Source organism: Prionailurus bengalensis, chromosome B4 (genome assembly GCF_016509475.1).
Source record: "Prionailurus bengalensis isolate Pbe53 chromosome B4, Fcat_Pben_1.1_paternal_pri, whole genome shotgun sequence".
NCBI lineage: Eukaryota > Metazoa > Chordata > Mammalia > Carnivora > Felidae > Prionailurus > Prionailurus bengalensis.
The window spans coordinates 121,742,047-121,768,704 of NC_057358.1; the positions used below are offsets into that span (position 1 = coordinate 121,742,047).

The 26,658-nt window shown below is 39.0% G+C and overlaps 1 protein-coding gene and 2 pseudogenes across 2 annotated transcripts in view; 2 read left to right on the plus strand and 1 right to left on the minus strand.

Moving 5' to 3' along the window:
• Positions 1-328: 328 nt before the first annotated feature.
• Positions 329-1,225, plus strand: LOC122473776 (annotated as a pseudogene).
• Positions 1,226-3,601: 2,376 nt separating this feature from the next.
• The window catches only part of UTP20 (UTP20 small subunit processome component), a 107,305-nt gene continuing 84,248 nt past the window's right edge, over positions 3,602-26,658 (plus strand). Inside the window, exons 1-16 of one of the 2 annotated variants that reach the window (XM_043562315.1) lie at positions 3,602-3,840; positions 4,790-4,870; positions 7,940-8,006; positions 8,143-8,275; positions 8,728-8,916; positions 12,393-12,474; positions 13,150-13,287; positions 13,759-13,914; positions 14,511-14,657; positions 14,741-14,875; positions 16,066-16,143; positions 17,961-18,139; positions 22,481-22,636; positions 22,779-22,867; positions 24,320-24,425; positions 26,464-26,614. In XM_043562315.1, the coding sequence (XP_043418250.1) occupies positions 3,796-3,840; positions 4,790-4,870; positions 7,940-8,006; positions 8,143-8,275; positions 8,728-8,916; positions 12,393-12,474; positions 13,150-13,287; positions 13,759-13,914; positions 14,511-14,657; positions 14,741-14,875; positions 16,066-16,143; positions 17,961-18,139; positions 22,481-22,636; positions 22,779-22,867; positions 24,320-24,425; positions 26,464-26,614 (1,932 nt within the window). In that variant the 5' untranslated portion in view covers positions 3,602-3,795. The remainder of the gene's footprint in view (positions 3,841-4,789; positions 4,871-7,939; positions 8,007-8,142; positions 8,276-8,727; positions 8,917-12,392; positions 12,475-13,149; positions 13,288-13,758; positions 13,915-14,510; positions 14,658-14,740; positions 14,876-16,065; positions 16,144-17,960; positions 18,140-22,480; positions 22,637-22,778; positions 22,868-24,319; positions 24,426-26,463; positions 26,615-26,658) is intronic. The other variant, XM_043562314.1, reaches the window with a different exon arrangement.
• On the minus strand, positions 16,711-16,922 carry LOC122474211 (annotated as a pseudogene).

Below are 26,658 nucleotides of genomic sequence, written 5' to 3' on the forward strand. Positions count from 1 at the left end.
AAAGAAAAGGACACAATTATCTGGGGTGATTTTAGCAATAGGCTGGGAATATTGCTTAGAGTGGGGGCTCTTACCTTCAGGGGACTGAAGACTTCTAATTTTCTGCAATCATCTACACACTTCAGTGTGAATGAGCTTATCTGCTTTTTTCTAAGGAGAAAGTCTGCAGCTTTCACAGAATTCCTTAAGAGACTTGTGATGCATTAAGGGGAAGGACCACCTAAAGAAAAAAAGCCAGTTAGCTTACTGGAGGCAAGCCAAATATTGGGCACTTCTACACTTTATTATTAAAAAATCCAGAAGCCAGGAGCCAGCCCTGAACAGAAGTTTCTAGGTCCATCAGCACTGCAGGAATGGCAACTTATGGGATCTTGGCTGGCCAGTCTGTGGCAGTGGTCTGGGGTAAGTCATCTTTGGTGGAAGCTCTGAAATATCTGATAGATAAGCTTCAAACATTAATCAGCAATGAGGGCCAAGTGTCTGTGGAAAACATCAACCAGCTGTTGCAATCTGCCCACAAAGAATCTAGCCTTGACATTATTTTGTTGGGTGTAATTCCTAGAAGCACTACTTTGCACAGTGCTGAGATTTGGGCTGAGATGCCCTGGTGGATGTCTTTTTCTGAAAGAGCTGGTAGAGACAGCTGTAGTCAACAATAGCAAAGGGAGGACAACATCTAAGCTGTGTTTGGCCCTGACTCTTTCTGGTCTTGTGGAAGTGAAAGAGCTGCAGCAGGAGCCCTTGAACCCTGAAGAGATACAGTCTGTCCAAGAACACCTGTTACCAAAGTGACGGTTTGCTTTGTTTACAGATTGCCGGCAAAAACCCAACTTTGAAGTGTGTTCTTCTAGTCAACTGAAGCTTTCCATTGCCAAGAAGTCTTCTCCTCTGATGAAGCCTGCTATGGGCCCTGCAGCAGCCAAGCTTTGGACCCTCTCAGCCAATGACATGGAGGATGAGAGCATGGATCTCATTGACTCCGATGAGCAGCTGGATCCGGAAAATTTTAAGAAGCCAGATTCAGCTTCCCTGTGGGCTCCTTTGTGTGAGGAAGGGGGAAAAAAGAGGAAGAATTGCACCTGTGGCCTCACAGAAGCACTGGAGAAAGAGAAGGCAAGGGAACAGGTGAGCTCCAGCCCAAGTGGGATTGTAGAAATTTCTACCTGGGTAATGCTTTCTGCTGTGCCAGCTGCCCTTACCTTGGGATGCCAGCCTTCAAACCTAGGGAGTAGGCACTCCTGAGCAATAGCAATCTCACTGATGCCTGGGACAGACCCAACGCAGTGCAAACCTGCTCCTCCAGCCAACTCCTGTCCCTCAAATCCCACCATTGTTGTTCCTCCCATCTCCTCCGGATTTGCTCACTCTCTGCTTCACATGAATCCATCTGCAGGAAGGGCGCTTGGTAAACACAGTGAAGCTGGCAAGAGGTACAGCGGTGTGCAGTGCTGCTACGCATCAAAAGGCCACGGCATAACGGAGCCTCGTTACTCTGAGTGGGGAGACCTGTTTCTCCACCTAGTGTTAGGGAATAGGAGAGTGTCCTGAAGAGGGCCCTCTCCTGATGACACAATGCTGACCTAACACTCAGAGCCCGGGTATCCTTGAGTATTAACACTTTGGGACAAAGAGGGCCCCTGCCCCTATCCTAAACTCAGCATTACTGCCACTACTTATCTTCCAGACTTGGTGGTGAACTTGCATTTATTTGCTGGCGACATGAGTGAAGAGTCTCATGACCTCCTTAGGGCACCAAAGGAATCACCATTGGTTGCTGTGATCATATCCAGTGTCCTTCTGCCCTTTCTATCTCTACCTCACCCATTTTACTGTATTGTATCTGTCTTATTGTTTTGCTAATCTGTAGTTATTAAAGTTGTGTACGTCTGCAAAAAAAAGTCCATAAATGCTACGGAGCCGTTAAAAATATTTACAACCCCATGATGACATACAAAATATTGATGTTGTAATGCCAATAATAATACAAAAGTGTTTAGATCTACTTCACTTCTTCATCCGATTCCCTCCACAGTCTATGCATATTGCTTCCTTTCTTCAATAACGGACCGTACTTGTCAAGGTCACCAGTGACCTTCACCTTGTTAGATCCAGCAGCTACTTCCCCAGACTTAGCTTTCAGCATAGTTGACCAGTGGTTCTTCATCCATGCCAAGACTAGTCTGTGTCTACCTCACTGGCTCTCTATCCCATCTCCCTTCCAGGCCACTGCTAAATGTTAGAGCACTCCAAGGATCAACTCGGTCCTCTTCTCTTCTTCACCCTCCTTTCCATAGCTCTCTCCCTAAAATATCTCATCCAGTTCCACGGCTTTATAAATACTCCACATGATTCAGTAGTTAAAGAGTGTTTAAGGTATTTAAGTCACACCTCCAGTCCTGACCTCTACACCAAGCTCTGGGCAGGAATGTATTCAATTGTCTACTTAATATCTTTCCTTGTCTAAGATGTAAGCACCTCAGACTAAATACTTCCAAACAGAATTATTATTATTATTATTACTATTACTATTATTATTGTGTCTTGTTCAATTCACACAACAGTGCATGGCCCAAGTAGATTCTCAAGAAATACTTGCTGAATAAATACGTGGAAAAAAAAATACACATACAGCTGCTTGTACAATTACGTTTAACAACATAAGAGTGGTAGGAAAAATACCCAAATTTTAACTGGTTGTTTATGAAATTAAGATTTTTCTTTAAAACTCCTTTTCTGGGTGCCTGGGTGGCTCAGTGGGTTAAGCGTCCGACTTTGGCTCAGGTCACATGCTCTCGCGGTTCCTGAGTTCGAGCCCTGTGTCTGGCTCTGTGCTGACAGCTCAGAGCCTGGAGCCTGCTTCCGATTCTGTGTCTCCCTCTCTCTCTGTCCCTCCCCTGTTCATGCTGTCTTTCTCTGTCTAAGAAATAAGTAAAACATTAAAAAAATAAATTAAAAAAATAAAACTCTTTTTCTATTTTTCAATTTTATTCAGACAGTAATGGTTAATATGACTTTGGCGCTCAGAGACTTCTGCGACTGCCACTTACCAGCTGCACATCCTTGCTTCCTTCGTATGCCAAAGGGGCTCAAAAATATGCACCTCAGAGGCCCCTGGGAGGCTCAGTCAGTTAAGCCACAGACTTTGGCTCAGGTCATGACCTCAAGGTTTGTTAGTTCGAGCCCGCGTTGGGCTCTGTGTTGACAGCTCAGAGCCTGGAGCCTGCTTCGGATTGTTTCTCCCTCTCTCTCTGCCTCTCCCCCACTTGCACTCTGTCTCCCTCCCTCTCTCAAAAAAGATAAATAAATAAAATGTAAAAAAAAATTAAAAAATGCACCTCAATTATGTCCATGTAGCGTTCACACTGCGCTTTTCTGTAAAATTCTGGATGTAAAGAGCTTTGCGTGGTATAAGGCTCATAGTGAAGGGTAGTGATTGTTAGTCGATAATACTGACAGGGAGATTTTCTTTTATAATAAAAATACATATATTTTTTTATAAGTCTTCCCTGAAAGGAGAAAAAGAATTCCACGCCTACTCCAACATCAACTCACTGCGACCCCGCCCGCTTCCCAGAAGGCTGCGACTGCTCCGTCGGCTTTTCCGCCCACGTGATCCTCCCAGGCTCCTCCCCATCTCCAACATGGCCGCGCCCAGGGGCACAAGCCGCACGTGATGGAGTCCGAGCACCTGGAAATTGGAGTGTGCAAGTGTGTGAGCAAGTTTATCTCCGTACCATCGGTTCCATCCTTTCGACCCTTACCTAGGTCCTCGCGGGCCCCTGTGTCTCTGCCGCCATGAAGACAAAGCCTATGTCCCACAAGACGGAGAACACGTACAGGGTGAGCAAAGGCACTTGGGCCAGGAACCGTGGGTACCTGCTGCCTCAGCCTTGGAACTGGGTCTGAGCGGGACACTGGGGGTTGAGGTGTTCTGGGCGGAGCGTGAGTCACTTACCCGACAAAAGAGAGGGACTTGGCGGGTGTAGTAAACATGGGATGGGGAAAGACGTCTGAATAGCACGTTTCGCCCGCGGTTTGTGGGGTCTGGCCTGCCTGGGAATTCCTTTTGGTCCAGAGTTAAATTCATTATCACAGACTAATTGCTTAGGAGATGTTTTCCACTACTCTTTTCTCCTTAAAGACCAAATTGGGGGGCGAGCCGGCGGAAGGAGGTAAGTGATTTCTGGCTAATGGCTGACACCACTTTCAGTTTTTCTTCTGAGAGTTTCTTTGTTATTGTACCAATCCTATATCTGTATGTGTTTAAAAACACTATTGTTGCAACGACTTAGCCAGATCCCTGTGCTTGTAGCGGGTTATGAAACCTAACAGTAGATCCAGGGAAGCCACATCACCGACTTTCACCTGGATCCACCACAATTTAGTGTGGAAATTTTATTTGAAATGACATAACTGAACTTTTGCAAATACATTCGTGGAAGTATTTAATTTTCTTCATATAGTAGTAGTACAGGGCGTTTAACACTATGTCTTTGAGCTTGTTTTTACACTTCTCTTTTGTGACTCATCAGTGATGTCTACGTCTAGTTTCAGAACACAATTATATATTTTATGATTGATTGAAAATACAAGTCTGAAATTGCAAGAGAAGCATACTGTTATTCGTAATGATAGTACGTGAGGAGGCTTATTGAAACTTTAAACTTTATATTTTCACAAGGCAATTGTGGACATGTAATTATTATATTATACAGCGCCTAAAACAGATATTCAAGATGTGATAAGTGTTAAATGATGATTGTATATTAAATATCCCTCCCTTTCGCAGTTTCTTACATTTGCTGAACGATTGGCGAATGTGAATATTGATATTATTCACCGGATTGATAGAACTGCAAGCTATGATGAGGTAAGAGAATGTTTACTAGCCGATCTTTGAGTATTCACAGTTGGTTTTTTAGTCTCTCCTCTTAGTAGAAGTGAATTGTTTTTCAAGCCATTCCTTAATGAATATGAAATGCATTATACCTGTGTGATTTTATAAGTTGCTACATATGGCAAATTAGATCTCAATTAAAGCAAATTAGAATTTTATGGGCTCAATAGCCATATGTGCTACAATATTAGACAAGTGTAGATATGGAACATTTCCATCATTGTGGAAAGTTCTATCAGGTGATACTGTGTTAGACAATTGGCTTGATACCTAGATACTTAGGCTTCTGTGATTCCAGCCTCTCCCTTTTCCATGTGCATTCTGATTGCTGGTGCAGATTCATTTTCCTGAAGCTACAGTTTTTAAGAGGTTTTAAGAACATCACTTTTCCAGGGCTTAGTTTCTTCCTTTACAAAATGAAAGGAGCTAGATTTCCAGTTCTAACCATGCTCTCAGTCACACCTGTACTTAAAAATCTTGCTTTTGCTGCATCTTCATTATGTCCGTGTTACCCTATTAAGGTCCTCTATAACATGCCTTTAACTTAGGGGTTCAACTTCAGTTCTTACAGTTCTTCACTTATAACTCTAGTCAGACTTTGCTCACTGTCCCTTTGGATGCCTTATTCCAACGTGTGAATTCAATGTGTTAAATGATGTGATCTGGGTAAGCACGTAATGCTTTATTTGTATAGATTTTAGCATGGCAAAGAGGACAGGAAATACTGTTTAATGTTGAGAGAGAAACCCATATAAAGGAACAGAGACTAGAAAATTCATGTGACATTTAAGAAACTGCAAAACATTTCAATGTGGTTATTAATTATATGTATAGTGTTTGTGTTGATGGTGACTGGGATAGGGGAAGGAGATAGCTGGTGAGAGATAAAGCTGAAGAAATAGTCAAGGAGCATAAAGAACTTCATATGTCAAGCTAAGTTTGGATTTTATCCTGAAGCTATGGGATGTCATTCTTGGAGTAAGGTAGAGGAGTGTGTGACATGATCAGGTCTCAGTTTTAGATCTCTCTAGCTTTAATGTGAAAGGAAGAGCAGGATTGGAGTCAGGACAACCTGTTGTGAGGATTTGGTAGTCATCTAAGTGAGAAAATTATTATGGTAGCAGCAGTCAAGATGGAGAGAAGGATTCCAGAGATATTAAAGAAGTAGAATGGAGAGGACTTGTGACCTGCTGGTTATGGAGGGAAGGAGGTTAAAGTTTGGTTTTAACAACTGGGTGGTTGAGGACATCACTTATTAAGGTAGATTTGTAGGAAGAGATGCAGGGGGTTGATTCTTTTTGGGGCTTACTGAATTTGATGTACCTGTGGCAATCCAAATGATGGTGTCCAAAAGCTATTTGGATATATGGATCTGGAGGACTACAGGTGATTTTGGAGGTGGAATTATAGATTTAGAATTCAGTATATGGTTTATAATTTAAGCCACAGGAGAGATAGATGGTTTAAGAGGTAGAATGTCAGGTTAGAGAAGAGAGCCTAGGATCTGATCTTGGGCTGGATGGTCCAGAATGGTCTCAATCACATTTTAACTGGGGCTTGTTAGTACTAGTTATCCTCATGGCCGTTTACTCTCTGATAAGCTAGACTAGGCCTCTTTTCATGATGGCAGAATCTTTTCAAGAGAGAGAAAGCAGAAGTTATAAAGCCTCTTAAAGCCTAACTTTGGCAGTTGCAAGATCACTTCTGTTGCACATTATAGGTCAAAGCAAGTCAGAAAACCTGGCCAGATTCAAGGAGTGAGAAAATAGACTCCATCCCTCTGTGGTAGGGGCTGTGAGTCACATGGCAAAGGGACAGGGACATAGTCTGCCACAAAATGGCTGACGTGCCTGCTGCTATGCTATACTGGGAATGCCTTCTTCATTTAGGTTTAAACTGCTAGGTGTATTTTATTTCTCTCTCTTAAGAGACACCGAACAAAATTTAATGAGATCCTCTTTCTTTCCCTCTATTCTGCCTATTGATTTATCTTCATTTTTATTTTTTAAAGATTTCCAAAGCACTCTTTAAAGGTTTGCTCTTTTTTTGAGATTGTAGATTTGGCATGCAGTTTGTGGACTAATTTGTACTGTCACATTCCACTCACACACACACATACAGTAATAATTTTATTGATTTTACCTTTCAAAGTATAAAGTAATGTACACTGGGATAATAAGCTAAACAGTATGACAACGTATTGGTGAACTTAGAAAAACTTATCTCACCTCTCCTACCCCTTGTTGTCAAGGAAACTAATATGAACAATTTGGTATATATATATTCTGTACTTTTCTGTCATACAAATATTTGCAAATGTGTATATTTATATAGAGGTCTTTTTAAAAAAATATTGGCTCCTACCATATACTTTATACTACGTAACTTGCTTTTATCATTTTGGGAGTTTATCCTCAACATCCTTCTAATTCAATATAGATACAACTATTCTTAGTAGCTATATAATATACCTTAGAATTTATGGACCATGAGTTACAACAAGCACTTTCCTGTTGTTCGATGTTTACACTTTTTATGTTTTCCACCCACTACAATAAACTTGAATAAGCATCCTTATACTAGTATGTTTGTAAATTTTATAAAAAGCATCTCCAGAATGGGAATTGATGGGTCAGAGGGCATACCTGTTTTGTTTTTGTTTTTGTTTTTGTTTTTGTTTTTGTTTTCATTTTAATGATTGCTGGAGTATTTTCCCATAAGGTTGTAATTCATATTTCCAAAAGCAGAATGAAAGAATTATAAGAGCACATTTTTCTGGGCCTAAAATTGTAGAAAACAAGGAAAATTTTTTTTTCTTTAGTGTGACTATCACATAGGTTTTAAAGAATCATTTGCTGCAACCAAATCAACAAAATACTGTGTTTATAAATCCTTTGCCCATATTATACATCTGATTGCTTTTTGAGTATGTTAGTTATCACCCTTTAAAAAAAATGTGTTTAAACTCCTATTATCATTGTCTCAAGGTATCATTATTCCTATTTGAGTTGCCTGATTAATGGACTGCTTTAATCTTGGCAGGAAGTCGAAACCTACTTTTTTGAGGGTCTGCTGAAATGGAGAGAATTGAACCTTACAGAACACTTTGGTATTTTCTATTTTGCTTCTATTTTATTCTCCCATCATTTGTACTTTATGTGTTTAAAACGACTAAATTAGTGGTACGGTAGAAAAGCAGAACCTATTCTCTCTCTCTTTCTCTCTCTTTTTTTTTTTTCACCCAGGAAAATTTTACAAAGAAGTTATTGACAAGTGCCAGTCCTTCAATCAGTTGGTCTATCATCAAAATGAGATAGTTCAGAGTTTGAAGACTCACCTGCAAACCAAGAACAGTTTTGCTTATCAGCCCCTTTTGGAGTAAGTAACGTGTTGAGAGAAAGCTCAATGACATTTATCTGAATTATAGAAAGGTTGTGTTTTATACTACATTTGCCTTAGATCTGGTGTCTGTAATTTGGAAACAAGAATGTACCTTTTCTGTTAGATCAGAACATTAGTGAATTGCCAAAAAGCAGAATCTTTAGAGTTATCCTCCTTTTTTCTTTTATACATTTAAGAAAATTCATATTTCTTTCATGCTACAGGAATGAGCATAATTTGTGATTAAAAACAAAAATACACTTTCTTGCTCCAGCTGAATTTCTTTGCTGAACTCTTAAAATGTGAAAAATTTTATGCCTTTCTCAAGACTTGGTTTGGAAGTTTTAATTAATCCTGTTATCACAGGCAATTTGTTATCATTTGTGAAATAGTCTGTCTTTTGATCTGCATGTCTCAGAATCAGTTACCTCTACTTATCTTTAATGCAGTTTGGTTGTACAGTTGGCACGAGATCTGCAGATGGACTTTTATCCACATTTTCAGGATTTTTTCCTGACCATCACCTCAATCCTGGAGACTCAGGACACAGAGTTACTAGAATGGGCTTTCACCTCACTGTCCTATCTTTACAAGTACCTGTGGAGACTGATGGTGAAGGACATGTCCAATATATACAGGTGACCCTTTTCTCTCTCTAATTCGGGTTTGGTTTGATTTTTGTCTCTTTTCAGTTTTATTTTGTCTTACATACAATTCAGCACTGTTTAGTAAATTTATGGGGTTGTGCAAATACCACCATAATCCAGTTTAAAAACATTTCCATCATGGGGCACCTGGGTGGCTGAGTCGGTTGAGCGTCTGACTTCGGCTCAGGTCATGGTCTCGCGGTCTGTGAGTTCCAGCCCCGTGTCGGGTTCTGTGCTGACAGCTCGGAGCCTGGGGCCTGCTTTGGATTCTTTGTCTCCCTCTCTCTCTGCCCCTCCCCTGCTCATGCTCTGTCTCTCTCTCTCTCTCTCTGTCAAAAATAAATAAACATTAAAAAAAATTTTTTTTAAACATTTCCATCATCGCCAAAAGATTTCTCATGTCTGTCTACAAGTCAGTCCTACTCCCCATCTGCATCAGTTTTGAGAGCAAAAGCACTATATATATATATGTATTAAATAGTCATGATTGTCTCTGTGAAAATAACTGTGTGCTTTAGGCTCCTCAGTAACAAAACAGTTTAACATCTGAGTTTTCCAAATTTTTATTTTTTGTTCAAGTGCAGTCTTTATCAATACCAGCAACCAGGATTGCTCACTCTTGCCTTGTGTTTAGTTAAAAAACTAAACACTACCCATCATGCGTACCTGCTGACATGGCTGCCTGACTCTGACATATTTTTTTGATTGTCTTTCTCTGGAGTTCTGTTTGACTCCAGACTGCCTTTCCAGCTCAGTCTCTATACAAAGTTGGTTCTCCAGCCAAAGTGGTACACATTGGCCAGTCTGCATTGACCTGGTCTTTTCTTATCTGCAGCCATTGAAATCCTGCCTCTTGCCATCAAAGTCAGGCTTGGTTTCCATAATCTCCACAAATATTTCCGGGCACCTTAGCCAAAAGTGAAAGCTTTGTACTCTGAACTCCTCTAGTGTTCTATACACTTATGTTACACAACTTCTGTTATAATTGTTTGTTCATAGTAATGATGTTCTTTACAAACCTGTGAACTGTTCAAGAGTCCAGTCTTAAATATCTGCATTTACCCAGTCCCTAACATATTAAGTAAGCCCGAAGAGACATTCAGGGAACATTGTGAGCAAATGTGGACAGGGGAAGAGGATGAATTCAGTAGTTGCATTTTGTTTAAGGAAAAGATTGTTTATAATCAATTTCAGTCTGGGACTGATGGAGCTTTCCACTTGGTGTACTGATTATTTCTGCATACTTTAATTGCCACAGGAATATGTAAGATTACCACCCTCCTCCCAAGTATAGGTGTGGGTTTGGGATAGGACTATAGATTTCGTTTTTGTTTTTATACCAACCCCCTTTACCCTACCCTTGGTTGAACCACCCTTCCCTCTACCCTGCCTTGATTAAAGAATGAGAAAAATATTTTTCCAGCCTTTGCTGTTCTTTGTGAAGCTTTTGGTAAAATGTATTAGAAACCAGATTACTTTGTCAAAACCAGCAAGATCTTGGGGCAGTATTCAGTAGTCCCCCCCTTATGTGTGGGGTTTATGTTCCAAGCCCCACAGTGGACACCCGAAAGCACAGATAGTACTGAACTCTGTATGTGCTATGTTTTTTTCTATGTATACATACCTATGACAAAGTGTAATTTATAAATGCACAGATTAATAGCAATAACTAATAAATAGAGCAATTATAACAACATACTGTAACAGAAGTTGTGTGTATGTGGTCTCTCTTTGAAAATACCTTATTGTACTGTACTCACACTTGTGATGATGTGAGATGATAAAAGGCTAATGTGATGAGATGAACAACAAGGTAGATATTGTGGCATTAGTGCTATGCTCCTGTTGAGCTGACAGTGGTCAGTAGGAGGAGTACCTGATTCCAGACCACAGTTGACTATGGGTAGCTGAGACCACTGAATAGAACACAGATAAGGAGGGACCACTGCATGGCTTATTTGGTTTCATGACTTCTCTTGTTACTTTTTTATCTTCTAAGCCACGCTTTCCACTTCTAAATTTATTTGCTGTTGGTGTGACATCTTCAACAGCCTGGATATTTGCACATAAGTATTACTAAAATCAAAGTCAGCACATTCCTGCTCAAACTATCTCTTCATTCGTTCATGTGTTCAGTAAGTATGTACTGTGTTAGGCCCTTTTTGGTTGCCCATTTTCCAACAGTGATACCATCTTTCTTCTCGTCAACTGAGGCTTGGTGTCTTAGAGGCATTTTTGACCCAGTTGTCTTTAAGCACCCCAAATCCTCTTGATTCCATTATTCATGTACTCACTTGATTAAGTATTTATTAAACACTGTACAGCACTTGAGATGCAATTGCAAATAAAACAGATAAAAAATCCCTCTTCATGCAAAGTTTACAGTTTATCAGTGGAACATCTTGGGTGCATGCCTGGCATGTGTGAGAAACAGCAAAGAATCCTGGGTGGTGGGGCAGCGTGTATAAGTAGAGACTAATTAGACGGTGCCACATCATATTAATAAGGGTCCAGGCCTTGTGGGCACTGTAAGGTCTTTGCTTCCACCACAAGGACTCTTGAAATGTCTCTTGGGTCCATCTTTTGCCATTTCACTCTACCATCAGCTTCTTTCATGCCCTTGTTCACCCAAGCTTGCGTGACTTGAACAGATTTCTAGCTGGACTGCCAGCCTCTTCTTTCTTCATTTATTTTATCTTATATCCTGCTGCTAAATTAAACTTTCTGAAATATTAGCTTCTTATTTAGCCAATATTTATTAGCACCTGTTATGGGCAACGAAGTGCTAGGTACTGAGGGTACAGCGTAAGAGAGGTACATTCCCTACTCTCCTGTCATTGGGGAGACCAGTTTAAACAATGTGATTATTCAGGTAATTATTTAGTTATAGCTACATGGCGGTGTGACCTTAAGCAGGTTGCTTGACCTTTCTGTCTCAGTTTCATTATCTGTGGAACCAGGATAACAGTTCCCACCCCATGGAGTTGTGTTGTTTACAGGAAGTAACAGAGAAAGTGCTTACGAGATGAAAGCTAAAGCCTAGTCTCCTCTGTTTGGTGTTCACAGTGACCAGTTTACCTGAGCAGCTTTATCTGCAGCAGCTCACCCAGCCACATCACCCTTTTTCTTTCAAACAGACTAGCCTCCTTTAGATTGTTTCTGCTCGCCCCATCTTTGCTCTCGCTTTTATCTCTAGTCATACGCACTACTGTACCCACCTGAATTCTTCATATTGTTCAGGACTCAGCTCTTCATGGAGTCTTCTCTGTAAGACCTGTACCACCGGTCCTAGGATTTTTCTTGTCTGTGACCTTTATCTGTCTTGGTAGTTGAATGAGGTTTTAAAGCACTTGCTTTATACTTGAAATGTATTCCTTGCATACCTAGCACAGTGTTGGACATACAGTTGACATGGAATGTATGTTTATTAAAATGTGATTAAACATGTCTTATTTTCTCATTTATAGCATGTATAGTACACTTCTGGCTCATAAAAAACTACATATAAGAAACTTTGCTGCTGAAAGTTTTACTTTTTTGATGAGAAAGGTTAGTCTGATATATGTTTATTGCTCATTAATCCTCAAGAATCTGATGAACAGAAGCAGATATCTTTTATAATATGGTTTTATGAACTAAATATATATGTATGTATATGTATGTGTACATATATATACACGAATAAACCTTTTACCATTTTGAATTTATCTTATCATAAAATTGCTCACTAATGTGAAATAATTTGAGTCACTCGTTTATTGTTATTTAGGTTTTTGGTAGCTTTTAGTGTGTGCATATCAGAAGTGCCCTCGAATTCAAGTCAGTAAATATATGAATGGTGAGAGTAGTAGAAACTTTTATAATAATTTCCTGGAAAGAACTGATGACATAGTGTCACTTGTGTTTGTTTCCATAGTAAATTTTAGAGGGTCACACTGGTATTAATTTCTCTTATAAGTATATGATTTGCTTTCAAAAATAAAATATTGCCTTATGTAGTTTTTCTTGGCACAGACCTTCATATTATTTCATCGAATCACTGTTGTATATGAAATAAGAAGTGGTATACTATTATAATAGTTTGAAATCATTACAGGTTTCTCTTCCTTTTAGAATTTCATCCTAATTACATTTAACTGAACCTGGGGACCAGTAAATAATATGTATTCATTTGGATTTGTTTGTTTTGTAAATACAGTTTTCCATTTGCATTTTGTGTTTTAGGTTTCTGATAAAAACGCACTTTTCAATTTAATGTTTCTTGATCTTGATGAACATCCGGAAAAAGTAGAAGGAGTTGGACAGTTGCTCTTTGAAATGTGCAAAGGAGTTAGAAATATGTTTCATTCCTGTACAGGGAAGGTAAATAACCGGAAGGATACTTTGTGTCTGTGTGAAAGCTATTAAAAAGAAAACCCATAATATTTATGTAAATGGTGTGGAGAGAGGATAGCCTAGAATAAATAAAAAGCACTAAATGGGGAGCATTAGGTTGTTGATAACAATGCTTACCTAATGTAGGTTCTAGGTGATTAGGTATAGTATTTACTTACAAAATCATTGTTGTCTTCTCCATCTGGATCCTAGAAGGTAACATAAATTGATTAATGAGTGAGGAGTAGACAGTTGGATGATAAAATTCTCCATTCTAGTTTGGAAATTCTTTTTGGGACATGTAGTTAACTATCAAAGCTACCCTGTCTTTGATTATTCCAGATCAGATTTTAAGATAGGTTAATCAGAGTGGGGAATAATCAGACTGGGAAATAACAGTGTTAATACTTAAAAATAAGATTGTACATGTTTATTTTAATGATTATTGGCTTCCCACAGGCAGTGAAGCTAATTTTGCAAAAACTAGGACCAGTTACTGAAACAGAAACTCAGCTACCATGGATTTTAGTTGGAGAAACACTCAAAAACATGGTCAAATCCACTGTGTCCTACATCTACAGGGAACATTTTGGTCCACTTTTTGAATGTTTGCAAGTGAGTTCTAATTTTTAAGGATTTGTTTGTAGTAAGAAGCCCAAGAGTTGATTGTTCTTGCTCTTAGTTTAGCAAAACACTCCTGGAGATTGTATTTTTATAATTGTTATCTTTATACTTTTGCATACATACTAGGATATTTTTCCCCCTCTATCTCCTGGTCTTTGGTTGCTTGGTTTTTGGTTTTTGGTTTTTGTTTTGGGTATTTTGAGATGCAATAGAACATAGTGGCTAAACGCCCTGAGAGCCAGACCGCCCCTGTTCAAATCTTGGCTTTGTCACTTACTGGTAGTGTGACTTGGGAAAGTTACTTAAATATCTGTTCCCCAGTGTTTTCATCTGGTGGGATTATGGGACAGTAATATTATCTACCTCATGGTTGTTATCAGGATTGTGAATAAACACTTACAAAGCACTTTATGACTGTGCATTCAAAAATGTTAGATATTCTTAGTGACTCCTGGTAGGTATGTCTTTCTTTCAAAACAAAGGAATGTGAAAATTTGAACTGTTTCACCCAATATTTTCATTATTGGGTTAACAGGTGAGTTTCATATGTTATAGTTATTCTTTTCTGTTAAATTCTTTATTGGCAGGAATCACTCTTGGATCTACATAGAAAAGTAACCACAACGAACTGTGGGGAAAGTTCTGAACAGATAAGAAGGTTGTTAGAAACATATCTAATACTTGTGAAACATGGAAATGGATCAAAGATAACCAAACCTGTCGGTGTTTGTGAGGTGAGTTCCCAACTGCATTTGTTTAGAGTCTGTTCATTAAAATCTATTGCTAAGTGTACATTGTTTTTTCTTTTATTTTACAGGTATTATGTCAAACAATACACATAGCCAATCTTTCCACAACTTGCCGGGAGACCCTCTTGGCTGTAATTTCTGCTTTGATCCTGGGTGAAAATGTTTTCTTGCCAGAGACCTTTATCAAAGAAACCATACAGAAAGTAATTTACTTCAACAAATATTAATTGAGTAGTTAATAAGATGTTTAGCATTGAGTAGGCCTCCTGGGGAATACAAATGAAGTGTGCAAAGGCTCTGCCTTCAGGGAATTTATAATCTTGTTAAGGAGACGTGAGTTGCATGCTGTAATAGAGAGAGACAAAACAAAATGCGATAAAGTAAATGTTTGGCATATATTCAGCAACACGTATAGCTTACCATGTGCTAGGTATGGACTAGGTATTCCAGGGTGGACAGTATGGTGCCTGCAGTTTTTGCTTGTTAGGGAAGTGGGGCCCAGGGAATGAGTTATTATAATCCTTTGAATTTATTGATGTCATTGAAACATAATGATTAATTCTGCTTGGGGTTGAGGGACAGAGAATGTTTTTCAACGAATTTATATTTGGGATAGTCCTTGAAGGTTAACTAGCATCTGCCAGTCAGAGAAAGTTTAAAAATGCCAGGGAACAGCACAAGGTGCGTTCAGAAAGTACAAAAATGTATGCCGATTGGGCTTCCGTGGACACAGGAAGTGTGATGTATATCAGTGAGGCTCTGTTTGGCTTTGAAAAGTTTGGTTGGGTTTTATCCTGCAAATAGTGGAAGGCCCTGGAAAATTTTTAAGCAGGATAATGATCTGATGATTTGAGATTTGCATTTTAATGAGTTTAGAAGAGGTTTTATAGGGAAGCGGGATTGAAAATAGACCAATTAGGTTCATGCCGTGCAGCAGTAAAAAGTATGGAGAAAGGTGTAAAATAGTGCTGCCTGCCGTTTCATGATTCTCTGTAGCTGGGAAAGAACTAAGCAGCTCTTAGGCAGAGGCCTGCATAATCACTGGAAACCTAGTGGCCCTCACGTCTGTGAGTAAGTTTCTTTGGCGAAGGGCAAGCATTTGGACAGAAGATTGGTTGAAGTGTGCCTGCCGCTACCTTATTCCAGCTGCCTTCCCAAGGAGAAGGGCTTAGTGTCTGTGTCTCACAGCTGGGGGTGTCCTTGCCACCAAGTTCTTTTTGAGAGTGAGTTCTCCCAAGACTCTGTTGACTTGTATCAGGCATCCTACCACTTCTTGCTTGCAAATTAGAGGACCTTGAAGGTTTGGGGTGTTTTTTGTTTTCAGGAATGGGGAAAGTACTCTCTGTATAATTTAATGTGTGTGTGTGTTTTTTTTTTAACCTGTGGTCCACAGATTTTTGAGAGTGGATTTGAAAGACGTCTAATTTTGGATTTTTCTGAAGTCATGTTTGTTATGAAGCAGTTTGAGCAGGTGAGCAACTAATGTTTTGGATTTGTTTTGTTATGGATCTGTCACGATGAAATAATCAAACTTAAAATCCTATGATTTTTGTTTGTTTGAGAGGAATAGAGTAAGTATATGATGTTTTAGTCCATATTTTTTGATGCAATTATATTCCAATTGTAGTTTATAAGAAACTTTGTTTCATATGCCAAGGCATTTAAAATGCCATTAGATAACCAACTTGTTTTCTAATAATCCTTGAGGAAGTTATAGAACCGTGTGGTAAAATTGAAAAAAGAGTTTAAGGAACTTTTATGTGACTTTGGACCATAGAAAAAATAGTTTCTGAAACATTTTCGGCTGCAGGAAGGTTACAAATGCACTTTCTTGCTACAAAGTAAATACAGTACCTGATTTAATGAGATAGAAATCTTTCCCATTAAATCCTGACTTTATTTTATCCCTTTCCCCTCCCTTCCATCAAACATTTGCCATTCCTTATAACTGGTCATGCATAGCATACCTCATGGAAGCCTGTCTGTGTTTGTTCTGATTTCCCCTTTAGTCATTAATATATTATCATTTGCCTCCATAAGTAAATAATAAATAAATTAAATAAATAAACAAACAAACAAACCTTTGTGTGTGTCCTAGCCCTGTTCCTTCCTGTCCAGTGAGAGCCCTTTACCTTGCTCTGGTTTTTGTAGCAACCCCATTGTTTCCTTCTCCCCTGTTCTCTTTTTATCTTCTTAAACTGGTAAGAACAGAGACTACACTTGATCTTACCCAAAAGGCCGAGAATCCATATCTTTGTTTTTTTTATAAACACCTTATTTTTATCAGAGGACTCCTTATGTGTATTCAAACAGTCAAGCAGGGCTAAAAGACAATCACTTGATTTCCACTCACATCTCCCTCACCAGGAGCAGCCACATCTCTTAGGTTTTATCTATCTTTTTCTGTTACATACTTTCTAATCATTTGAATATACTGCTTTTCCTTGATGCATTAGTTTTAGTCGTTAGCTATAGACTTCTTATGGTGGATGGATTCTGATTCTTTTATATTCTCATCTTCTCAGTAGAGTTACAGCACAAATTTTGGTTGGATTCCTATTCACCATATAATTAATCCTTCCAAACAGGGAGTATTTTATAATTATGTTTCCTTTTTTTTGGTATACTTTTCCATTTTTCCTAAAGTTACAGATTGCCTCATTCTGGAATAACTGGAAATTATTTTCCTTGAATAGCTGGACAGTGAGTCTGTTTTCCCACAGCATTCTAAAATGCCTTTCACATGGCAAGCTGTCAGAAAACTTAGCAGCTTGAGTTTTTGTTTTTGTTTATTTTCCTTTCCTGGACACACTCCTCCTGAAGCAGTGCAAGTCTGAATGGGTTGCTTTCTCAACACACTGAACAGATGTCATACTAGGACTTCCTTTTGCTTTTCTCCTATTTCCTGGGTCTCATGTCTTTACCTTGTTACGCTTTACTTCCTTATTTTGATGGTACACATTTTCCGGAAGTTCTTAAGAAAGGGCGAACGGAAGTAAAATTTTGAGATTTAGTACACTGGAGAATGTCTTTATTCATATTGTTCATAGGCTGGCTATAGAATTCTAGAGTTTGTCATTTTCCCTCAGTTTTTCAGGCTTTTCTTCAAGGTCTTATAGCTTTCATTGTTTCTGTGAAGAAGTCTGATGCCATTACGATTTCTGATCCTGTGTTTGTGATCTGTTGTTTTTTTTTTTTTTTCTCTGTGGAAGTATGAGAATCCTCTCTTCCTTCGGTGTTCTACAATGTCTATCTGTTAATAAACGTGATTTCCTTTCTTATTTTTAGCTTTTTCTACCCAGCTTTCTCTTATACATTGAAAATTGCTTCTTGATTGATGAGGCTGCTGTCAAAGATGAAGCTCTGGCCATTTTGGCCAAGCTCATTCTGAACAAAGCAGCACCTCCTACTGCTGGCTCGATGGCAATTGAGAAGTACCCTCTGCTTTTCTCACAACAGAGGGTGGGGTAAGTTCTAAGTCTTTATTCCCTGTAATGTTGATAGGATTACCTGTTTTATAACGTAACAAGAATGCTGTAAAAATGAAGATCTCTGTATTTTAACTGGAAAGATGTCCCTGATACATTGTTCTGTGAAAAAAGAAGATGTAAAGCAGTTGTTCTGTGAAAAAAGAAGATGGTCCCATTTTGTAAAGTTAAAACAGAAAGTGTATATAAATAAGCATTGGAAAAGACATGGAAGGATACACAAATAGGTTAACTTGGTTAACGTCAGGAGGATGGAATGTGAAAGAAAGAGGTGACCGTTGATTTGTTTTAGCCTTTTATTTTAAAATAATTGTACACTCACATGCAGTTGAAAGAAATAGCATGGGGTGCCTGGGTGGCCCAGTCAGTTAAGTGTCCAACTCTTGATCTCAGCTCAAGTCTTCATCTCAGGATTGTGAGTTCAAGCCCCACGTTAGCCTCCATGCTGGGCATGGAGCCTACTTTAAAAAAAAGAAAAGAAATAATACGGAGATGTTCTGTGTATTCTTCCCCCAGCTTCCCCTAGAAGTAACATCTTGCATAAGTTAATGGGATGTCACAACCATAAAATTGACATTTTTCAGATTACCTCAGTTTTACACACACTCATCTCTGGGTATGTGTGTATCTGGCTGTATGGTTCTGTGTAGTTTTATCACACGTGTAGATTCATAACCACAACCAGAGTCCAGATACAGAGCTGTTCCTCACCACAAGGATCTCTTGCACTACCTTTTAATAGCCATGCTCACCCTGATACTCCGCTCTCCATTCCTAACGCCTGGCAATCCGTCCTCCATTTTTAGGATTGTGTCATTTCAAGAATATTATATAAACGGAATTAAAGAGTACAACTTTTGAGGTTGTCTTTCAGTTATGCAGTTCCCTTGCGACCCGTCCAAGTTGTGTGTGTCAGTAGCCCATCTCTTTGTTAAAAATCTTTTCATGTGCTTATTGCTGAGTAGCAGCCCATGGTGTGGATGGATGTAGCGTACTCCATTCAGTGATTCACTTGTTGAAAGACTTCTAGTTTTTGGCCATTATGAATAAAGCTGTTATGAACATTCATGTACGTAACTTTTTGTTGCTCTGAGATAAATGCCCAAAAGTGGAATTGTTGAGTTATATCATAAGTACATGTCTCATTTGATGAGAAACTGTCAGTAGTTGTTCAGTGTAGTTGTGCCATGGTACATTCCCACCAACAGTCTGAGTGATCCGGTTTCTCTGCATCCTCTCCGGCAGTTGGTATCATCACTGTTTTTTATTTTTTGCCAGTCTAATAGGATATGGTGAAATCTCATTGTGATTTTAAATTGCATTTCCTTAATGGCTAATGATGTTAACCATCTTTTCGTGGGTTTATTTTCTATCTATATATCCTCTTCAGTGAAATGTCTATTAATTTCCTTGGCTCATTTTCTTTCTTTTTTTTTTTTTAAGTTTATTTTGAGAGAGAGCAAGTGCACGAGCAGGGGTGGGGCAGAGAGAGAGGGTGAGAGAGAATCCCAAGCAGGCTCTGCACTGACAGTGCAGGGCCCAACGCTGGGCTCCATCTCACAAACCTTGAGATCATGACCTGAGCCACCCAGGCGCTCCCCACCTTGACCCTTTTTCTAACCGAACCGTGTGTTTCCTTACTGTTGAGTTTTGAGAACACGTTATATATTCTAGTTAAAGGTTTTGTTGTCAAATGAATGGTTTGCACATATATTCTTCTAGTCTATAGCCTGTCTTGTTCCCTTAAGATTTTTCACAGAGCACAGTTTTAGATTTCGATGAGGTTCAGTTGACCAACATTCCTTTTATGGGTAATGCTTTTGATGTCGAGTCCAAGAACTCTTTGCCTGGCTGTAAGTCCTCGATGTTTTCTCCTACTTTTCTAAAAGTTTCATAGTTTTGTTTTACATGTAAGTCCATGATCCATTTTGAGTTAATTTTTATATAAGGTGTGAGGTTTAGGTCAGGTGTCTTCTTTTTGCTTGTGGATGCCCACTGTTCTGGCAACATTTGTTGAAAAGGCTATTCTTTTATGTTCTCTTCCATCGATCATGTATCTCTCCTCCTCTAATACCACACTATCTTATTACACTAGCTCTAAAATAAGTCTTGAAATCTTGAAAAAAATTCCTCCCATTCTATTCTTCTTGTGTAGATTTTTTTCAGCTATTCCTTGTCCTTCGTCGTTCTATATAAATTTTAGCAGAATCTCGTCTATGTCTACAAAAAAAACTTTGCTGGGATATTGTTTGGAATTGCTTTAAATCAAATATGAGTTTGGGGACAATTGACGTTTCCCTAAAGATACGCAAAACTGTTAACTTTGTTTATGTCAGGAGGACAGGAAGGGAAGGAAGGAAGTGACTGTTAACTTTTAGATTATATAACTTTGCATCATTTGAATTGTTAAAAGAGCCATGGATTACTTTCTTAATTTCATTAAAAATAATGCATACCCTTTAGAAGCTGAAAACAAGGTTTATATAAACATGTGAGAGGAATCTGCTGATCATTTTTCAAGTAGTTGTGGGTGTGTTTTTAGAAATTATAGATTAGGAAACCAGTTCTCTTATCATTCCTATGTGTTCATGCTTAAATTCATTTCTCTGGGATTTGTTAGACTTGCTGCATTTATATTTTGCTTTGTGACAGTAGGAATAGATGAACAATTTTTGAGTTTTTGCTGAGTACTCAGCTTTGAAGCATCACAGAATCCCTTGAGATGGGTGTCATTGTCCCCATGGTCACACAGCAGAGTTAGTTGTTGATTCGGGATCAGTTTGAGATTCTGGAGGAACTCCTCTTCTTCACATGTTGCTCTCCTGCTGACTTTAAAAGTAGCTTCTCTCTATCAAAACATGCAAACAAAATCTTGTTGGTTTTTCAACATACTGGGCTGATTCCTGTCCAGCAGCCTCTGCAGTAAGTCTTCCCTCTGCCTAGTATGAGTACAGAGCATCGAGCAAGGAGGAGGGCAGAATGGGAGGCCTGGGTCAGATCACATGGGGTCTTGTAGGGTGAAGGAGGGAGTGTGGATTTTCCTGGAGGAGCTCATCGACAGGTGTGACAAAGCAAGGGAATGACTTGGCAAGGAATGACTCACTTTTTTTTCAAGCAGCTCAGTGTTTTCTTGTAAGGTTTTTGCAGATTGTTGATTCGCGGTTACTACTAGAATATATGTCAAGATGTAGTGACTTTCAGAAATTCACCAATGAAATTAAACTATTATAATTTCTGAACATTCGATATCCTGGTAAGTATGAAACAAAAAAGAATACAACGTTTTAGTTAATTTTAATAATAACAGGGCACAGAAATAAAAACCTGATAATTCTGCTTCTGTTGTGTAACAGACTGGGCATAGAGGCTAAATTATCAAAACAAATCAATTTACTTACTGTTTCTGTGAGTTTTCTTTCAATTAGATTTCTGTCTTTCAAATAGGCGTGAGGTGTAGTTCATTGGCAAAAGGGAAAAGAGGCAAACAAGAATAGTGCCAAAGTAACAGACACCTAAACCTAAATGTCATGTCAGAAAACATCAAGGAAGAATTTATCAGATGAAAGAAGCAGAGAACATTACTTCTAAATCATAATCACTTCAGTGGCATTTGTCAAATTCACCACTATGTGCAACATCATTCTACATTTGTAAAGTCAAAATTCATGTCAAAATGGAAGGGGGGAATAGAGGAAGTCCATTCATTACAATTAATTACCTCTCCCGTTTTAAAAAAGGGTTCAGCAGAATGTACAGAAAAGAATGAATCAGAATGAATTAGAAAATTCAGAAATAATACCTAAAATTAGAAGAGACTTGCTTTAAGTTATGAAGTAAATTAAAATAGAGAATAGAAGGGGCGCCTGGGTTGCTCAGTCGGTTAAGTGTCCGACTCTTGATTTGGGCTCAGGTCATTCTCTTGCAGTTTATGATATCGAGCCCTGCGTCGGTCTCTGTGCTGACAGTGTAGAGCCTGCTTGAGATTCCCTCTCTCTCTCTGTCTCTCTCTCTGCTCCTCCCCCATACCTGGGCATGCGTACGCCCACCCGCTCTCTCTCTTTCTCAAAAAAATAAACTTTAAAAAAGAGAGAGTAGAAGAAAGTAGAACCAAAGGAGTTGAAAAGCCTCTCACTAGAAGTCCAGAAACAACTCCCATTCATTTACTTACTTATATTCAACCACCACCCCCAGCTTGCACCTCTCCACAAATGTTCCGTGTTCCGCTCATGGAGAGGAGCCAGTTTTATTTCAGACTTCAGAGGGCAAGAGCAATTATATTCCCTCCTCTTTTCAACATTCGTGTTTCTTCTCTTCCTTCAGATCCTGTGTAAGGCAGAAGAAGACTAGATCCAAGGGAGGAAAAGAACAGATCCCAGTGCTGGACCACCTCTTATCTCTAATTCAGTTACCTGCAAATAAAGATTCTACTTACCTTTCACATTCTTGGGCAGCCCTTGTCGTGTTACCTCACATCAGGTGAGAAAATAAACTGTGGGTAATTTTGAAAGAAATACTTAGCATGCTGAGTTCAACATATGTTAGCCATTCCTTGCTATTCCCTGAAAAAAGCCATTGAATGCAACTTTGAACTTTTCTCTTTTTCTCCCTACTTGGACAGACCTCTTGAGAAAGAGAAGGTGATAGCAGTCGTCACATGCTTCATAGAGTCACTCTTCATGAATGTTGACAGAGAGAGTTTTGCAAAAGGTCAGTTACAATCCCCATTTGTTCTCTTCTTTCTTTTCTGGCACACCCAAAGTAACTATAAACACAACGGAATACCAGAGAATAGTGCTAGCATTGTGCTCTGACATAACCCCCTATATGATAAATACAGGAAGAAAAAGGATAAGATGGATGTGTTGCACTTGTACCTCAGAATGTGGTGACCGGCTCAGGGCGGCTTGAACACAAGCTGAATCTGAAGAGGAAGTGTTGGAAGGGTGCCATGGTATATGACCCCTCATTTTCAAGCCCCAGCTTCTATCTTGTTCTCTGTCTCCCATGCGTACTCTATCCCTGGTATACACCTTATAGTCCATTTGCCTCCATTTGCTCACCCCGAGCGAGATACTATCTTTTACAGCCTTCCGCTGCGCTTGTACATGTGTTCCTTCTGCCAGAGTCCTTTCTAGGCCTTTGTCACTTGGTGAACTCTTAATTTCCTTTCAAAACTCATTTCAAGCACAGCACCTGTAGGAAGGCCTACATGACTCCCTGGCAGAGTTAGGCTGCCCTATCCAGAACTTCCTTTCCTATTATACACTTGAACACCTCCTCCCACTAGCATGAAGATAGCAGTTTGAAAGTAGATGTTTTGTTTTATCCTAGGACAGTATTTTCTAATGTAATATATAGTAGTTGTTCATTCATTTAAATATTAATGTGTTAGGTTCTCTGTTTGATACTAAGCAAACATGTTAGAGGGTAAAGCAGACTCACCACAGCTGAAGTGCTCAATAGCCACATGTGGCTAGTGACTCCATATTGGATTGCAGCACGAGTACAGAACATTTCTGTCGCTGCAGAAGGTTTTATCGGACAGCATCGTTCTAGTATCTCGAACAGGGATTGGCAAAATTTTTATGTAAAGGACCAGATAGTAGATATTTTAGGTTTTATAAATCCTGTTCAGTCTTTGTGGCATATTCTTTATTGTTTGCTTGTTTGTTGTTTTAAACAGCCCTTTAAAAAATGTAAAAAACATTCTTAGCTAACAGGCCATATAAAAACAGGCTACCTACAAATCTGACTTATGGGCCAAAGTTTCCCAGTCTGTAGTTTAAGATTAAATGAATGCCTAATTTAAAAAAATAATTTATTAGCTTTTGAAAAGTACAAGTGTGTCTCCTCAAAAATTCTAATTTTGCTATTGCCAGTGAATCGAACCATTGAACTTATCTCCTCATCTTAATGGAACATACATTTTGATTCTCTATTTTTGAATATATTTTTCTCTTAAGAAAGCTACAAGACTTGGGAACCTTCTCTTTTCAGTTCCTGTTACATACTTAGGTTTGACAGATGATTCTTTAGGCGGTACAGCTTCACTTTCATTTAGGAACTCCTAGAAACAGCAAGTGTTAGATAAATGAGATGCCTGATAGTAATTGTGTCAAAGGAATAAGTTATGTGGTTCTCCTGTTTTTCTGCCCTTAGGAAACTTGTTTGTTCTTTGTCAAGCTGTAAATACTATGTTAAGTTTGGAAGAATCTTCTGAAATTCTGCATTTGGTTCCTGTGGAACGTGTGAAGAATTTAGTATTGTAAGTAAACATATCTCCCATGTATATTAATCATGAATAAAGTATAAAAGCTTCTGTTTTTGTGAAATCTTGGGCATAATAAAAGTCCTTATTTTGATCTATTTTATACCCAAGTTGTATTCATATTAGAAATTTATGATTGATTTAAATCCTTAAAATAAATCCTTAAATCCTTAAAAATCCTTTTTTATGCAGTCTTTAAATGCAGATTCGTCTTTGTAGAGCTGTATTTTACCATGTGGGTAAGCTCATGTTGTAGAGCATAAGGGTATATAATGCTGATTATTCCCAACCGTGACTTGCACAGTGTTGACCTTTTGTGACTTCCTGAGTGATTCCAGCACACGCATTTCCACTACACTCATTCTGTCTCATCCTGATATCACCATTTTGGAAAACTTTCCTGTGGTCCTTTTACTACATAGCAAAACAACCCAGGTTTTTGTTTTTATAAGTTTATGTCAACCAGCTCCTGATTTTGGTAGTAGTAGAAGTCTGTTATCAGGGAGCTGTGTTCTCAGCTTAGCACCCTTTCTAAAGGTCACACCTTTTGAAAACCTGGTAAAGTAGTTGGCTTCTTTTTCTAGAGTCTAATCCATTTTCTATCCATGCTGTTTTTTGTTGTTGTTGCTGCTGTTGTTTTAGAGAGAGAGAGAGAGACAGAGTGCAAGCCAGGGAGAGGGGAGGGGCAGAGGGAGAAAGAGAGAGAATCTTTTTTTTTTTTTTTTCTCGTTTTATTTATTTTTGAGACAGAGAGAGACAGAGCATGAACAGGGGAGGGTGAGAGAGAGAGGGAGACACAGAATCTGAAACAGGCTCCAGGCTCTGAGCTGTCAGCACAGAGCCCGATGCGGGGCTCGAACTCACGGACCGTGAGATCATGACCTGAGCCGAAGTCGGACGCTTAACCGACTGAGCCACCCAGGCACCCCAGAAAGAGAGAGAATCTTAACCAGGCTCCACACACAGCACAGAGCTCTACTTGGGGCTTGAAACAGATTTATTCATTTACTTCATTCAGTAAATATTCATGACAGTTCAGAGCCTGTGTTTCCCTCTCTTGGCCCCTCCCCAACTCACACTGTTTCTCTCTCACTTTCTCTCATAAATAAACATTAAAAGATTTTTTAAAAGAAAGAAAAATTAGCATTGGGTTTTAGTTAAAATAGCATATTCAATGAAATCTTTCCATTTGTGACAACGTGGATGGAACTAGAGTATATTAGGTTAAGTGAAATAAGTCAAAAAAGACAAATACACGATTTCACTCATGTGGAATTTAAGAAAACAGATAAATATAGGGGAAGGGAAGGGAAAACAAGGTAAACACAGAGAGGGAGGCAAACCATAAGAGACGCTTAAATTCAGAGAACAAACTGAGGATTGCTGGTGGGGTGTCGGATGGAAGATGGGCTAAATGGGTGATGGGCTTTAAAGAGGACACTTGTTGGGATGAACACTGGGTATTACATGTAAGCGATGAGTCACTAAATTCTACTCCTGAAACCATCATTACACTGTATGTTAACTAACTTGGATTTAAATTAAAAAAAAAAAAAAAATAGCATATGCTGGGACACGTGGGTGGCTCAGTTGGTTAAGCATTCAACTTCGGCTCAGGTCATGATCTCACAGTCCATGAGTTTGAGCCCTGCATCGGGCTCTGTGCTGACAGCTCGGAGCCTGGAGCCTGCTTCCAATTCTGTGTCTGCCTCTCTCTGACCCATCCCCGTTCATGCTCTGTCTCTCTCTGTCTCAAAAATAAATAAACATTAAAAAAAAAATTTTTTTTAAATAGCATATGCTAATCCCATCTCTGCCTCCACCTAGCTGTGTGTCCTTGAGCTCATTACTCACTGTTGCAAGGCCTCAGATTCTTTATCTCTAAAATGGAGTCAATGTCTGCATAAAATGTCTACATTTTACCTTGGTCTCTTTTACAATTCCTTTACCAGTGATAATTTTCTGTAGTTTCTTTTACAGTCTAAATACCCAGCTGTGTGGTGCAGGCTGGGTCTAATAAATAATCTTGTTGCAGAACATTTCCTGTGGAGCCATCTGTGTTGCTGTTAGCTGATCTCTATTATCAGAGATTATCCTTATGTGGCTGCAAAGGGCCACTTTCTGAGGAAGCTTTAATGGAATTATTTCCCAGGTTACAAGCTAACATTTCAACTGGCATATCCAAGGTAATGATGGTGTTTTGTGGTATGTTCTCAGTCTCTCCTCTTTG